Here is a 12,957-nt window from a genome sequence, read left to right as displayed (position 1 = left end):
TTTTTTGTTTGTTTTTTATAAATTGAGTGAACTCACTGGACACATTAGAGATACCCACAGCACTTCTTACATTTCTGCTATGGATCAGAATTTTTGGGCAATTGCTACATTATTGATTTAGATCAGTGGTCATCAACCCTGTCCTCATGGCACACTAACAGGCCAGGTTTTATGTATTACCTTGGGGAGATGCAGACTAGAATACTGCAATCACTGAGCAGAAAATTATATCACCTGTGATGAATTTCAGTTATCTTGCAAACCTGGCCCTGAGGACAGGGTTGATGGCCACTGATTTAGATAAAGTAATACAATGACCCTGAGGGGTGGGGACTAGTTTTTTTTTTTTTTTTACAAATTGAGTGAACTCGCCGGACACATCAGAGATACCCACAGCAGTTCTTACATTTTTGCTATGGATCCAATTACTCAGCAATTGCTACCATATTAGTTTAGACAACAAATACATTGATTCTGGAGGGTGGAGACTAGGGTTTTTTTTTTTTAATTGAGTGAACTCACCGGACACATCAGGGACACCCACAGCAGTCCTTACATTTCTGCTATGGATCTGATTATTCGGCAATTGCCACATTATTGATTTAGAGAACAAAGTAATACATTGATCCTAGGGGGTGGGGACTAGGTTTATATATATATATATATATATATATATATATATATATATATATATATATATATATATATATATATATATATATATATATAGTGAGTGAACTCATCGGACACATCATAGACACCCACAGCAGTTCTTACATTTTTGCTATGGGCTGAATTATTCAGCAATCGCTACAATAATAATTTAGATAAAGTAATTCATTGATCCTGGGGGGCGGGGACTAGGTTTTTTTTTTTTTTTTTTTAAAACATAAATGGAGTGAACTCACCAGGCACATCAGAGACACCCACAGCAATTCTTACATTTCTAATATGGATTATTGGGCAATTGCTGCATTAATTTAGATAAAGTATTACGTTGATTCTGGGGGGTGGGAACTAGTTTATTTATTTTTATATAAATTGAGTGAACTCACCAGACAAATCAGAGACACCCACAGCAGTTCTTACATTTCTGCTGCGGAACTAATTATTTAGCAATTGCTACATTATTTAAATAACAAAGTAATACATTGATCCTGGAGGGCGGGAACTAGTTTTTTTTTTTTTTTTTTTTTTTTATAAATTGAGACACCCACAGCAGTTCTTACATTTTTGCTATGAATCTGATTATTTGGCAATTGCCACATTATTGATTTAGAGAACAGAGTAATACATTGATCCCAGGGGGGGGGTGGGGACTAGGTTTTATTTGTTTTTTTCTTATATATAAAGTGAGTGAACTCACCGGACACATCAGGGACACCCACAGCAGTTCTTACATTTCTGCTATGGGCTGTATTATTTAGCAATTGCTACAATAATCATTTAGATAATAAAGTAATACTTTAATCCAAGGGGGTGGGGACTAGGTTTATTTTTTATAAATTGAGTTTACTCACTGGACACATTAGAGACACCCAAATCAGTTCTTACATTTCTGCTATGGGCTGGATTTTTCAGCAATTGCTACATTATTGTTTAGATAAAAAAAGTAATACATTGATCCTGGTGGGTGGGGACTATGTTTTTTTTTTTTTTTTATAAATTGAGTCTACTCACCGGACACATCAGAGACACCCTCAGGCTGGTCGTGGCGATTTCGCTGTCAGGATCGGCTGTCAGTTTTTCTTTTACTGTTGTGGAACAAAAGAAGGAAAAAAAAAAAAATCAGCAAATACGAGTCAGAGGGGGGGGGGAGGGGGGCGGATTTCATGTTCAGGTGGAGAGAATGTTCTAGACTCACTCAGCGCTCTGGAGTGGTCCGGGTTCCGGATGCCTTTGGCCCGCAGTTTTTGCAGCAAAGTGACCGACGTCAGCTGCTTTACCAGATACACGGAGAGGGAGTAATTCTGTCATGGAGGAAGCATTCATGAAATTATTATTAGAATAGAAATAATACAAATAAATGGTAAAAATAACAAAATAAATAAAAATAATAATAAATAATGATGAAGTTTAATATTCATTTTATTAATTAAAAAAATTATAATAATAATAATAATAATAATAATAGTAATACAAAAATAAAAAATTATTATAATAATAATAGTGTTTAATATAATTGTATTAATAAATATTAATTTATTAATAAAAATAATAATAATGTTTAATATCATTAGTTTTATTATAAATAATATTAAAACTATTGTTACATTATTATTAATAATAATAATAAACGATGATGTTAATATTTTATTATTATTATTATTATTATAATAAAATGATGATGATGTTTAATATCATTCATTGTATTATTAATTAAAAAATAATAATATTATTATTATTTAATTAATAATACAATGAATGATATTAAACATCATCATCATTTTATTATAATAATAATAATAATAATAATAATAATAATAATAGTAATAAAAAAAAAGAACATAATAAAAAATTATAATAATAGTGTTTAATATAATTTTATTAATAAATATAAATTTATTATTAATAATAATAATAATAATAATAATAATAACGTTTAATATCATTAGTTTTATTATAAATAATAATATTAAAACTATTGTTACATTATCATTAATAATAATAATGATGTTAATATTTTATTATTATAATTAACAATAATAAAAAACAATAATAATAAATGGAGAAAGAAAATATGGACAGCCGCACTCCAAAAAACCTTGATGGTTGTCTTTATTTAAAAAAAGCAAAAATGCACTACAAGTCACAGCACACTACACGGTAGTAAAACAGCTGACGCGTTTCACACTATAAATTAGTGCTTAATCATAGCTCAGCTCAGGAGGAGGACACGGGAGGAGGCCAGGTGGAGGAGGACACGGGAGGAGGAGGACACGGGAGGAGGCCAGGTGGAGGAGGACACGGGAGGAGGCCAGGTGGAGGAGGACACGGGAGGAGGCCAGGTGGAGGAGGACACGGGAGGAGGAGGACACGGGAGGAGGCCAGGTGGAGGAGGACACGGGAGGAGGCCAGGTGGAGGAGGACACGGGAGGAGGAGGACACGGGAGGAGGCCAGGTGGAGGAGGACACGGGAGGAGGCCAGGTGGAGGAGGACACGGGAGGAGGCCAGGTGGAGGAGGACACGGGAGGAGGCCAGGTGGAGGAGGACACGGGAGGAGGCCAGGTGGAGGAGGACACGGGAGGAGGAGGACACGGGAGGAGGCCAGGTGGAGGAGAACACAGGAGGAGGCCAGGTGGAGGAGAACACAGGAGGAGGCCAGGTGGAGGAGAACACAGGAGGAGGCCAGGTGGAGGAGAACACAGGAGGAGGCCAGGTGGAGGAGAACACAGGAGGAGGCCAGGTGGAGGAGGACACGGGAGGAGGCCAGGTGGAGGAGGACACGGGAGGAGGCCAGGTGGAGGAGGACACGGGAGGAGGAGGACACGGGAGGAGGCCAGGTGGAGGAGGACACGGGAGGAGGCCAGGTGGAGGAGGACACGGGAGGAGGAGGACACGGGAGGAGGCCAGGTGGAGGAGGACACGGGAGGAGGCCAGGTGGAGGAGGACACGGGAGGAGGACACGGGAGGAGGAGGACACGGGAGGAGGCCAGGTGGAGGAGAACACAGGAGGAGGCCAGGTGGAGGAGGACACAGGAGGAGGCCAGGTGGAGGAGGACACAGGAGGAGGCCAGGTGGAGGAGGACACAGGAGGAGGCCAGGTGGAGGAGGACACAGGAGGAGGACACAGGAGGAGGCCAGGTGGAGGACACAGGAGGAGGCCAGGTGGAGGACACAGGAGGAAGGCCAGGAGGAGGCCAGGTGGAGGACACAGGAGGAGGCCAGGTGGAGGACTTACCCTGCCGAACTCGGAGGACCAGTTGACCACGATGCTGTTGGCCGCGGTGGAGGAGAGGCGGATCAGCGGCGAGATGTTGATGGGTCTACTCGGCCGTTTGGGCTCGACGCCGTTCTTGGTGGGGGGAAGGTAACCCTGTGCGGATGGGAAGAGAGACTTCTGGTGAACACCTCCTAGGAGTAGGAAGGTCGGGAGGGGAGGGGAGATCCGGAGAGACCGATTGACTTACCGGCAGCGGGCAAAGCTTGCCGTTCACCTTCACAAACAGGTTGGGGGGGAAATAGTCCTCCTGGGGGCAGCTGGTCTCACAAAGACAGAACCTGGACACAAGAGAGAGGGGCGTCAGGAGCCAAAAACTTAAAAAGGAGCTTTAGTCTCACAACCTGGTTATACTGTCTGGTAGGGTCCCAAGTACTCCTCCATAGAGGCCATGGTCCGCATGCGCTGCACTGATGATGGCCAACAAGCCAGAAACAGTTTGGGGAAAATGGCTCTCCCACATGACCTGAAAAATCCCCGTATTGTGTGTCTTCTATCAGCTCCCTCTTCTGGCCAGAATGTGGTATTTTCCTGAGATTCTGCAGTCAGGAAAACACTGGTATGGCCACTAGATGGTGCTGACAATTTGTCATGATTGTGCGATAGCGTTAGGCCAGGCGTCTTCCCAACTACAGCCTGCGAGTCGCACGCGGTCCGAACTTTATCAGTATAGTCCGAGAAACCAGGTCTGCTGGTGTTTGCTGATGGGGACTCGGATTGGGGACTGAAATTATGTAAGTGAGGGGAGAGGAGGGGCAGAGGAAAGGTGGGTGTTCCTAAATTATGAATGAAGGGGAGGCTAGAATGAAGAACCCTGGCGCAAGCGAAAGATTCGGACCATGATGCAAGCGGGAACTCGGGAGGGGGACCCCGACACAAGCGGGAAGAGGGACCCCGATTCAAGCGGGGGGCGCGGTTGTGGAACCCCGAGGCAAGCGGGAAGAGGGACCCCGACGCAAGCGGGAACTCGGGAGGGGGACCCCGATTCAAGCGGGGGGCGCTGTCATGGAAACCCGACACAAGCGGGAAGAGGGACCCCGACACAAGCGGGAACTCGGACGGGGGACCCCGACGCAAGCGGGGGGCTCCGACGAGGGATCCCGACGCAAGCGGGGGCTCCGACGAGGGATCCCGATGCAAGCGGGGGCTCCGACGAGGGATTCTGACGCAAGCGGGGGCTCGGACGGCGGACCCCGACGCAAGCGGGGGCTCGGGCGGCGGACCCCGACGCAAGCGGGGGCTCGGGCGGCGGACCCTGACGCAAGCGGGGGCTCAGACGGCGGACCCTGACGCAAGCGGGGGCTCAGACGGCGGCCCCCGGGGCAATCGGGAACTTGGACGGGGGACCCTGACGCAAGCGGGGGCTCGGAAGGGGGACCCTGACGCAAGCGGGGGCTCGGAAGGGGGACCCTGACGCAAGCGGGGGCTCGGAAGGGGGACCCTGACGCAAGCGGGGGCTCGGACAGGGGACCCTGACGCAAGCGGGGGCTCGGACAGGGGACCCTGACGCAAGCGGGGGCTCGGACAGGGGACCCTGACGCAAGCGGGGGCTCGGACAGGGGACCCTGACGCAAGCGGGGGCTCGGACAGGGGACCCTGACGCAAGCGGGGGCTCGGACAGGGAACCCCGACGCAAGCAGGGGCTCGGACAGGGAACCCCGACGCAAGCAGGGGCTCGGACGGGGGACCCCGACGCAAGCGGGAGCTCGGACGGGGGACCTTGGCGATAGGTTTGTAGCCCTTTATAATCTAGAACAATAAAAAGGTAAGTGAATAGGGGGAGGGGCAGAATGAAGGATTACCTGAGCTGAACCTGTACTGTGTAATCACATTTTGCTCCCGGCAATATATCCCTAGAAATGAAACAAAAAAGGCCAATCAAAACCAGTTCAATTCAACATTTTCACAGAAATATAACATAATAAAATGAATTTATTACGGGAGGGGAGATATATATATATATATATATAAATGTGAGGAGGTCTACAGAGCCACAACTAAGGATCGCCATATTGTCTGCAATATGGTTATCGCCATCTAGTGGCCATAATGCAGCATTTTCCTGAAATACCACATTGTGCCCACTAGATGGAGCCAAACATCCCACAAAATATTATTATTACAATGAAGGGATCATTCATGAACACTTTTTTATCTCTGTATATTTTTATTCACGGTGAGGTTTAGATTTTTTTCTGCTTTTTTTTTTCTCTCTAATGTTCTCGATCACTGAACTGACCTGGAAGTGAGGATCTGATGGACCTGCTGGGGGGTCAATGCGAAGCTGAAATGGGCCTCTTCAAACCGCTGGGTGTTGGTTGAAGCTGGAAGGAGACAGAGATGGTTAGAGAAGTCAGGTGAGGGGTCACCAAGGAAGGAATTCGGCACAGGGATGGTGGGAACCCCTCATAATGGGGCACAGTGATGGCGGGGACCCCTCATAATGGGGCACAGTGATGGCGGGGACCCCTCATAATGGGGCACAGGGATGGTGGGAACCCCTCATAATGGGGCACAGGCATGGTGGGGACCCCTCATAATGGGGCACAGGCATGGTGGGGACCCCTCATAATGGGGCACAGTGATGGCGGGGACCCCTCATAATGGGGCACAGTGATGGCGGGAACCCCTCATAATGGGGCACAGGGATGGTGGGAACCCCTCATAATGGGGCACAGGCATGGTGGGGACCCCTCATAATGGGGCACAGGCATGGTGGGGACCCCTCATAATGGGCACAGGCATGGTGGGGACCCCTCATAATGGGCACAGGAATGGTGGGGACCCCTCATAATGGGCACAGGGATGGTGGGAACAGTGATGGCGGGGACCCCTCATAATGGGGCACAGGGATGGTGGGAACCCCTCATAATGGGGCACAGGCATGGTGGGGACCCCTCATAATGGGCACAGGCATGGTGGGGACCCCTCATAATGGGCACAGGGATGGTGGGGACCCCTCATAATGGGCACAGCGGGGGTACATTTGGATGGCGGGGACCCCTCATAATGGGGCACAGGGATGGTGGGGACCCCTCATAATGGGGCACAGGCATGGTGGGGACCCCTCATAATGGGGCACAGGGATGGTGGGGACCCCTCATAATGGGCACAGGGATGGTGGGGACCCCTCATAATGGGCACAGCAGGGGTACATTTGGATGGCGGGGACCCCTCATAATGGGGCACAGGGATGGTGGGGACCCCTCATAATGGGGCACAGGCATGGTGGGGACCCCTCATAATGGGGCACAGGCATGGTGGGGACCCCTCATAATGGGCACAGGGATGGTGGGGACCCCTCATAATGGGCACAGCAGGGGTACAGACCCGGGATGGTGGGGACCCCTCATAATGAGGCACAGGGATGGTGGGAACCCCTCATAATGAGGCACAGGGATGGCGGGGCCCCCTCACTCACCGAGTGTGGTGGGCTTGACGAGCTCATCATACACGTCGTAGAAGGGGAGCCTCTTCATCTTGACGTCGGGGTGGACGGGGAGGATGGGCGGGGAGAGGTGTTGGACGTCCGGCTCTTGTTTCGGGCTCAGCATGGGCAGAGGCGGCAGCATGGAGGAGGGGACGCCGGTCGCCATGGCGCCGTTGTCGTAGCTCAGGTGGCACAGGGACCCTTGCGCCAGCGCGGCGGTGTTGGGCAGGGCTCCGCTCTGCACGTGCAGCATGGTCAGGTCCCCGCTGTTCAGGATCTTCCGCGGGTATCGCCTCCGGTAGAGCTCTTTGATCTTCATCGGGCTGCTGGGGGTGGAGCCAGATCTGAGTGGGAGGAAAGCGAGAAGCTCCTGATCCCGCCCACTTCCGTCGCTCTCCGCACAGTCCAGGAAAAACTGCAGCGCTGAGTCTCTGAAGCTCATAACCAGGCGCTGGAAGAGAAGAGAGACAACGGGGGGCGTTACTAGGGGCAACCTGAAGATCGCAACAATGTATCACAGTCTGAACTTGTACCCGCCCCCTTTCACCAGAGATCACACCCATACTTCATATCTAGTGGGAGGGGCCAGCCAGGCTACAGAAAGTGTCACCGCCTTCTGTCATGGATCCTTTTCAAAATCATATGAAAGAACAAATCCCTGGCATCCCTTTAGACGTGCATGTTCCCCCTTCATAGGCCACTGAGGGGCACCGCCGAGGAGCACACCCCCTGCATTGCATAGAGAGGCACACAGACCCAGTGATGTCATCGGTGGATAGAAAATAAGGGATGTAAACGAGGATAAAAATGTCATTATGTTGATGAGGAGAGGGGGGGGGGGGGGGGAGGAGAGGGGGGGGAAGCAAAATATAAGCAGATTAAACATTAATCTGGGGACACGGGGGCATTGTGTGGGCACCGTCCCCGAGTGCCAGAGGACAACCTGAGCTGTAGCGGGTTATAGGAGGTCACAGACTGCCGATCCTCGTCAGATTACCGGGCGGCATGAGGTGGCGATCTTCATCAGAACCTGATATTGTATTTCCCTCTACAGGGGCAGCGGGTCCCCCCTCCCCCTACATCCACCCCTCGAGTCCCCCCCCATCCATCCCTGGTGTCATTGTCCCCCAATCCTTTCCTGAAGTCTCCCCCTCCCCATCCATCCCTGGAGTCTCCCCCCCCTCCATCCCTGGAGTCTCCCCCCCTCCCCCTCCATCTCTGGAGTCTCCCCCCCATCCATCTCTGGAGTCTCCCCCCCATCCATCTCTGGAGTCTCCCCCCCCATCCATCTCTGGAGTCTCCCCCCTCCCCATCCATCTCTGGAGTCTCCCCCCCCATCCATCCCTGGAGTCTCCCCCCCCCATCCATCCCTGGAGTCTCCCCCCCTCCATCCATCTCTGGAGTCACCCCCCAATCCATCTCTGGAGTCTCCCCCCCCCCCCATCCATCCCTGGAGTCTCCCCCCTCCATCTCTGGAGTCTCCCCCCCCCATCCATCCCTGGAGTCTCCCCCCTCCATCTCTGGAGTCTCCCCCCTCCCCAGAGTTTGCCCCCCCTCCCATCCATCCCTGGAGTCTCCCCCCCTCCCCAGAGTTTGCCCCCCCTCCCATCCCTGGAGTCTCTCCCCCTCCCCATCCATCCCTGGAGTCTCCCCCCCCTTCCCATCCACCCCTGGAGTCTCCCCCCCCTTCCCATCCATCCCTGGAGTCTCCCCCCTCCATCCCTTGAGTCTCCCCCCCTCCATCTCATCCCTGGAGTCTCCCCCCCTCCCCAGAGTTTGCCCCCCCTCCATCCCTGGAGTCTCCCCCCCTCCCCATCCATCCCTGGAGTCTCCCCCCTCTCCATCCATCCCTGGAGTCTCCCCCCCTCCATCCCTTGAGTCTCCCCCCCATCCATCCCTGGAGTCTCCCCCCCTCCCCAGAGTTTGCCCCCCCCTCCATCCCTGGAGTCTCCCCCCCTCCCCATCCATCCCTGGAGTCTCCCCCCTCTCCATCCATCCCTGGAGTCTCCCCCCTCTCCATCCCTGGAGTCTCCCCCCCTCCATCTCTGGAGTCTCCCCCCCTCTCCCTCCATCCCTGGAGTCACCCCCCAATCCATCTCTGGAGTCTCCCCCCCTCTCCCTCCATCCCTGGAGTCACCCCCCAATCCATCTCTGGAGTCTCCCCCCCTCCCCATCCATCTTTGGAGTCTCCCCCCTCCCTGGAGTCTCCCCCCCTCCATCTCTGGAGTCTCCCCCCCCCTATCCATCTCTGGAGTCTGACCCCCTCCCCAGAGTTTGCCCCCCCCATCCGTCCCTGGAGTCCCCCCCTCCCCATATAGAGATATAATAATGAGGAGTATATAGAGAGATATAATGAGGAGTATATAGAGAGATATAATGAGGAGTATATAGAGATATAATGAGGAGTATATAGAGATATAATAATGAGGAGTATATAGAGAGATATAATGAGGAGTATATAGAGAGATATAATGAGGAGTATATAGAGATATAATAATGAGGAGTATATAGAGATATAATGAGGAGTATATAGAGAGATATAATGAGGAGTATATATAGAGATATAATGAGGAGTATATAGAGATATAATAATGAGGAGTATATAGAGAGATATAATGAGGAGTATATAGAGATATAATGAGGAGTATATAGAGAGATATAATGAGGAGTATATAGAGAGATATAATGAGGAGTATATAGAGATATAATGAGGAGTATATAGAGATATAATGAGGAGTATATAGAGATATAATAATGAGGAGTATATAGAGATATAATAATGAGGAGTATATAGAGATATAATAATGAGGAGTATATAGAGATATAATGAGGAGTATATAGAGAGATATAATGAGGAGTATATAGAGAGATATAATGAGGAGTATATATAGATATATAATGAGGAGTATATATAGATATATAATGAGGAGTATATATAGAGATATAATGAGGAGTATATAGAGATATAATAATGAGGAGTATATAGAGAGATATAATGAGGAGTATATAGAGAGATATAATGAGGAGTATATAGAGATATAATGAGGAGTATATAGAGAGATATAATGAGGAGTATATATAGAGAGATATAATGAGGAGTATATAGAGATATAATAATGAGGAGTATATAGAGATATAATGAGGAGTATATAGAGAGATATAATGAGGAGTATATATAGATATATAATGAGGAGTATATAGAGATATAATGAGGAGTATATAGAGATATAATAATGAGGAGTATATAGAGAGATATAATGAGGAGTATATAGAGAGATATAATGAGGAGTATATAGAGATATAATAATGAGGAGTATATAGAGATATAATGAGGAGTATATAGAGAGATATAATGAGGAGTATATAGAGATATAATAATGAGGAGTATATAGAGATATAATGAGGAGTATATAGAGATATAATGAGGAGTATATAGAGATATAATAATGAGGAGTATATAGAGAGATATAATGAGGAGTATATAGAGAGATATAATGAGGAGTATATAGAGATATAATAATGAGGAGTATATAGAGATATAATGAGGAGTATATATAGAGATATAATGAGGAGTATATAGAGAGATATAATGAGGAGTATATAGAGATATAATGAGGAGTATATAGAGAGATATAATGAGGAGTATATAGAGATATAATAATGAGGAGTATATAGAGATATAATGAGGAGTATATAGAGAGATATAATGAGGAGTATATAGAGATATAATGAGGAGTATATAGAGAGATATAATGAGGAGTATATAGAGATATAATGAGGAGTATATAGAGATATAATGAGGAGTATATAGAGAGATATAATGAGGAGTATATAGAGATATAATAATGAGGAGTATATAGAGAGATATAATGAGGAGTATATAGATATATAATGAGGAGTATATAGAGAGATATAATGAGGAGTATATATAGAGATATAATGAGGAGTATATAGAGAGATATAATGAGGAGTATATATAGATATATAATGAGGAGTATATAGAGAGATATAATGAGGAGTATATAGAGATATAATGAGGAGTATATAGAGATATAATGAGGAGTATATATAGAGATATAATGAGGAGTATATATAGAGATATATAATGAGGAGTATAGAGAGATATAATGAGGAGTATATATAGAGATATAATAATGAGGAGTATATAGAGAGATAATGAGGAGTATATAGAGATATATGGAGGGGAAGTGACACTTCCGGTGTAGTGATGATGTTGTTGTTACAATGTTGCAGTGTCGGGGGGAGGGGGGATCTCTGTGGGGATCAGGGGCCCGGTCGGTGTTGGGGAGATCCAGGCTGGGGGGGAGGGGAGGTCATTGTACTCACCCGGATCGGGCTGTGATGGGGGAGGGGTGATCTTGCGGGGGGAGCCCCGACTCCTCGTCTGTCCGGGTGATAGATCCGGTCGGAAGGGGGGGGATGGGTGAGATTCGGACCCACAAAGACTCCTCGGGCCCCGCACTGCACGGGGGACACACCAGGAAATAGGAAGAGGGTCATCCGCCTGTGTACAGGGAGAGGGCGGCTTTTCTCTGGCGCCTCTGGCGGTCATTCCTTGCAGCGCAGGCGCCCTGTGTGTTGGATCCTACTCCGCGCGGAAGGTGGTCTAGCGCCCCTCTGGCTGTTTTTGGCAGTGCAGGTATCAGCTTATACTACACTACTGCCCCCGGTGGTAATAAGTGGGAATGCACGGAAGTGTGTAAGGAGGACTCTCTACCGCCCCGGCTGGCTGTGAGTGGAAGTGCAGGACATTTCTTTTTCTTGGAAATTTACTTTCTGATTCCAATAAATAATAATAATAAGTGACCCGGATATAAACTCTCACCCTGTGAGGTGCTACAAAGTCTGATCACTGGGGGGAGGGGAGACTGAGGAAATGCCTCCTCCTACCTGCAGCAGACTGATGACATCATCTCAGCCTAGGCAGAGTCTCTTCCTGCAGCTCACTGAGGGCTTATTAATAATAAAAGGTGGGACTTTTCTGAACATGTAAAGTTAGTGACGGGTCCCCTTTAAGAGCAGACAAGATTTCCAGCCCTCCAGGTAGGAGCACAGCTGGGCTCATTAGTACTGGTCACCCTGATTGGGTCACCTGTGTGGTGGGGGGAGGGTGAGACACGACAGAGCAGATCATCCTCTGGAGAGTGCTGGAGAATATATGGCGCTTCTGGAAACTGGACTGCGGAGCTTACACTCTAACGGTATGTCATGACTCCGCCCCCTCCCCCCCCATAGCTGTGATATTGAAGGATAGCAGACTTTTCATTGATGACATCAGAAATCCCCCTCCGTGTGATTGGATATTGATGAAGTCTATTGATTTGTGTCGCTTTAAGACCAGACTGCCACCTTTCCACGTGCGTTTTGCGTTATCACGCGTGTCCGTTCTCATCAGTTGATGCGTCAGAAAACGGGCAGCGCAAATATTGTGTAAATAGTGTCTGTGTGGGTGTTAGGAGCTGTCGGGTGGGTTTGGGGCTCATTCCTGAGTGTTTAATGTGCCCAGGGAACGCGCGCTACCATTTGTTGTGAAAAATGCCGCGGCCCCTTTTTATTTATCATAAT

General features: G+C 48.4%; 1 protein-coding gene across 1 annotated transcript in view; it reads right to left on the bottom strand.

Annotated features, from left to right (window-relative positions):
- PIAS3 (protein inhibitor of activated STAT 3) overlaps positions 1-11,929 on the bottom strand; it is a 32,567-nt gene extending 20,638 nt beyond the window's left edge. The window contains exons 1-8 of the mRNA XM_040332390.1: positions 11,719-11,929; positions 7,363-7,822; positions 6,181-6,265; positions 5,744-5,794; positions 4,132-4,222; positions 3,903-4,037; positions 1,865-1,970; positions 1,681-1,754 (exon numbers count right to left, since the gene is read on the bottom strand). Of these exons, the coding sequence (XP_040188324.1) occupies positions 1,681-1,754; positions 1,865-1,970; positions 3,903-4,037; positions 4,132-4,222; positions 5,744-5,794; positions 6,181-6,265; positions 7,363-7,822; positions 11,719-11,892 (1,176 nt within the window). The 5' untranslated portion in view covers positions 11,893-11,929. The remainder of the gene's footprint in view (positions 1-1,680; positions 1,755-1,864; positions 1,971-3,902; positions 4,038-4,131; positions 4,223-5,743; positions 5,795-6,180; positions 6,266-7,362; positions 7,823-11,718) is intronic.
- Between the last annotated feature and the right edge of the window lie 1,028 nt (positions 11,930-12,957).

This window comes from Rana temporaria, chromosome 13 (genome assembly GCF_905171775.1).
Source record: "Rana temporaria chromosome 13, aRanTem1.1, whole genome shotgun sequence".
NCBI lineage: Eukaryota > Metazoa > Chordata > Amphibia > Anura > Ranidae > Rana > Rana temporaria.
The sequence above is the reverse complement of the archived record's forward strand: the minus strand, read 5'-3'. Positions and strand labels throughout refer to the sequence as shown.